Source organism: Triticum aestivum, chromosome 7D, assembly GCF_018294505.1.
Source record: "Triticum aestivum cultivar Chinese Spring chromosome 7D, IWGSC CS RefSeq v2.1, whole genome shotgun sequence".
Lineage (NCBI taxonomy): Eukaryota > Viridiplantae > Streptophyta > Magnoliopsida > Poales > Poaceae > Triticum > Triticum aestivum.
In genome coordinates, this window is record NC_057814.1 from 23,822,163 (window position 1) to 23,824,681 (window position 2,519).

Consider the following 2,519-nt stretch of genomic DNA (forward strand, 5'->3'; position numbering starts at 1 on the left):
ACTCCCCACCGCCGGTCCGCCGCCGCCCCGGTCATCCCTCTAGGCCCCCCGTGCCGAGCCTTTTCTCCGGCGAGTTCCCACGCCACCGCCCCATCGCTGCGCCCCCCACCACCCCCACCCCCACGAATGTCGACTGACCCCAAAGTCGGATCAATCAACTGAACTGTAGCTAAATGGGTACCAAATCGTTATGCGTCAAAGATTAGGAGGACCCAAATCCGTAATTTTCAACTTCAAACGCGATAGCTAGCCGTGGGCACCCCTGCCCTGTTCCTCTGTTCCGGGCGGCTGCCTACATAAGCGCAGGCGCAGGCGCAGCTCCCCTCCCCTCCCCTCCTCCGCGCTCCGTGCCCAATCCCCACTTCCTACCGGCGACGAAACCCTCGCCTCCCCTCCCCTCCCCTCCAATCAACCCCACCCCATCCACCGGCGAGACCGGCGCACAGCTCGCAGCGCGGCCGAGACCGCGCGAGCCCGGCGCCGACCACAACCGCGGCGAGGAGCCGAGCGTCGGGAGCGGCGGGCGGGCGGGATCACCGGCAAGCCTCGCGCCGAGGAACGAGCGGCGGGCGGGCGAGCCTCGCGCCGACGGCCAAAGAAGAAGAGGTACGCCTTTTCCTCTCCGCCCTCCCGTCTCTGCCATGATCGTTTCTGCGCTCCCCTCTCTCGGCGGCCGCAGATTCTTGCAATTTCTCGGTAGATTTCGACAGGCGTTTCTTGCAATTCGAGCACGAGCGTAAGTTGTTGCATTTGGGTGATTATTGGTAGGTGCCAATCTAGGCAGTTGGTCGGCGAAAAGTAGCAGATCGGCGGGATGGGTTCGTGTTCCTGACACGAACTCCTCTGTTTTTCTGTCGAATACTGGGCGAATCGTCGTGGTTTCTTGCAGGATAGGATTGATTGGTTAGCCTCGCTGGGTAGGGTAGAATCTTTGCTTGGTACTAAGTTCTTGCAGGGAGCGTTCCTAGTTCACACCGGCAGAACACCGGCCGGGGATTGAAATTCTTGCGTTTGTTCATCGGGGTCGGGGAAAATCTTTCTGACAATGTTTTTGGTGTTTCAGGCCGGACGCACGGCAGATGGCCAAAGACTTGCTCTGGGAGTTGGCCCTGATGGCCTGGCCTCTCCTCAAGGAGGAGGCCGCGGAGCTCGCCAAAAGCGTGCTCCGCGAGCTGGCGCGCGAGGAGGCCAAGACGCGGCTCAAGGCCGCCGTCAAGGCTGGGGCGGAGGGCCTCAAGGGGCTTCTCGAGGCGCCTCCATCCACTCCGACTCCGGCGCGGCCGGACGAGGTGGCAGACCCGCGTCAGGGGGAGCTGCTGGTCGATAGAGCGGCTGTCTGCATCGACCACGCCCCGCTGCTGCTGCGTCGTCCACAGCTTCGCCATCTCCCCCCCTTCGTCGACGACGTCGTCCTCGCCAGGGTGGCGCCCAGCCTCCTCGGTCGGCTCGGCCCCCAGATGGAGCCGGCCGTTCAGGCGCTGCTGCGCGGCAAGGTGATCGCCCCAGGGGTGCAGTCGGCTCTGCGCTCCGGCCTGGAGCTGCCACCCGCAGTCAGGCAGATGCTCGCCGGCAAGTTCCAGACGAGCGGCGTGCAGTCGGCTCTGCGCTCCGGCCTGGAGCTGCCACCCGCAGTCAGGCAGATGCTCGCCGGCAAGTTCCAGACGAGCGGCGTGCAGAGCCTCGACTGCTCCACGCTCCTCGCCTTCGCCGCCAGGGCCCGGGCTGACGGCCCTTCTTCTTCCATCACAGCCGCGACAGCGGGTGCGGCTGCCCAGGCGCTCCCCAGCCTACAGGACATCGTCGTGTGCGCGCCCGCGATAGGGGTGATCGCCCTCGCCCTGTACCTGATCTGGAGGCGGCCGGGCGGCGGCGACTGAGCGCGGGCCGGCGCAAATCCTCAGAATCAATCGATATATTCTGTTGATTCCCAGTATTCTTAGTTTCTTGGAAACATGTCAAAGATCAGTAGCTGATGTAGTCATGAGAAGAAGTCTTCCATTATTCCCTTCCCTGAGATAGAATTCAATTTATAAATCGCACTGCTGAAATTGGTTTAGAGGATCTATAAATCTGAAATCTCGATTGCAACATCTTTTTCTGCTGTAGTCTGTTTTCTCTGTCAGTCTTCAGTGTTTCTGTTGATGCAGTGTGTTGCTGACAGTAACTTGAGATTCAGAAACGCCAATCCACCCAGATTCAGAAGCCCTCGACGGTGCGGCGGCGGTCCACCTGCTCCCCTGTTTCTTTGTCAAAACTGAATGTTGAATGCACTTGGAATGTTGACAGAGTTTTGGTCAAAACATTAGATGCTGTGAGCTTTTTCAGCTATCCAAAGTTTTAGGCCTATTGCTTGTCCAATCAGTGTGTAAATTTATTAGGGCTGTGTGAATTAATGCTTTCAACTATTGAGATGATTATTGGAACGATTATGATTATTGGAATAATTATTCTAGATCGTCATCTTGTGCTCATTTTTACATTTTGTGTAGCAATTTTGATTTTGAAACTGAGAAGTGTAC

At 58.6% G+C, this 2,519-nt stretch overlaps 1 protein-coding gene across 1 annotated transcript; it reads left to right on the forward strand.

Annotated features, from left to right (window-relative positions):
• The first annotated feature begins 219 nt into the window (after positions 1–219).
• Positions 220–2,088, forward strand: LOC123169660 (uncharacterized). The gene is made up of 2 exons (XM_044587536.1): positions 220–606; positions 1,064–2,088. The coding sequence occupies exon 2, from the start codon at positions 1,080–1,082 to the stop codon at positions 1,875–1,877; it is 798 nt and encodes a 265-aa protein (XP_044443471.1). The 5' UTR covers positions 220–606; positions 1,064–1,079; the 3' UTR covers positions 1,878–2,088.
• The last annotated feature ends 431 nt before the right edge of the window (positions 2,089–2,519 follow it).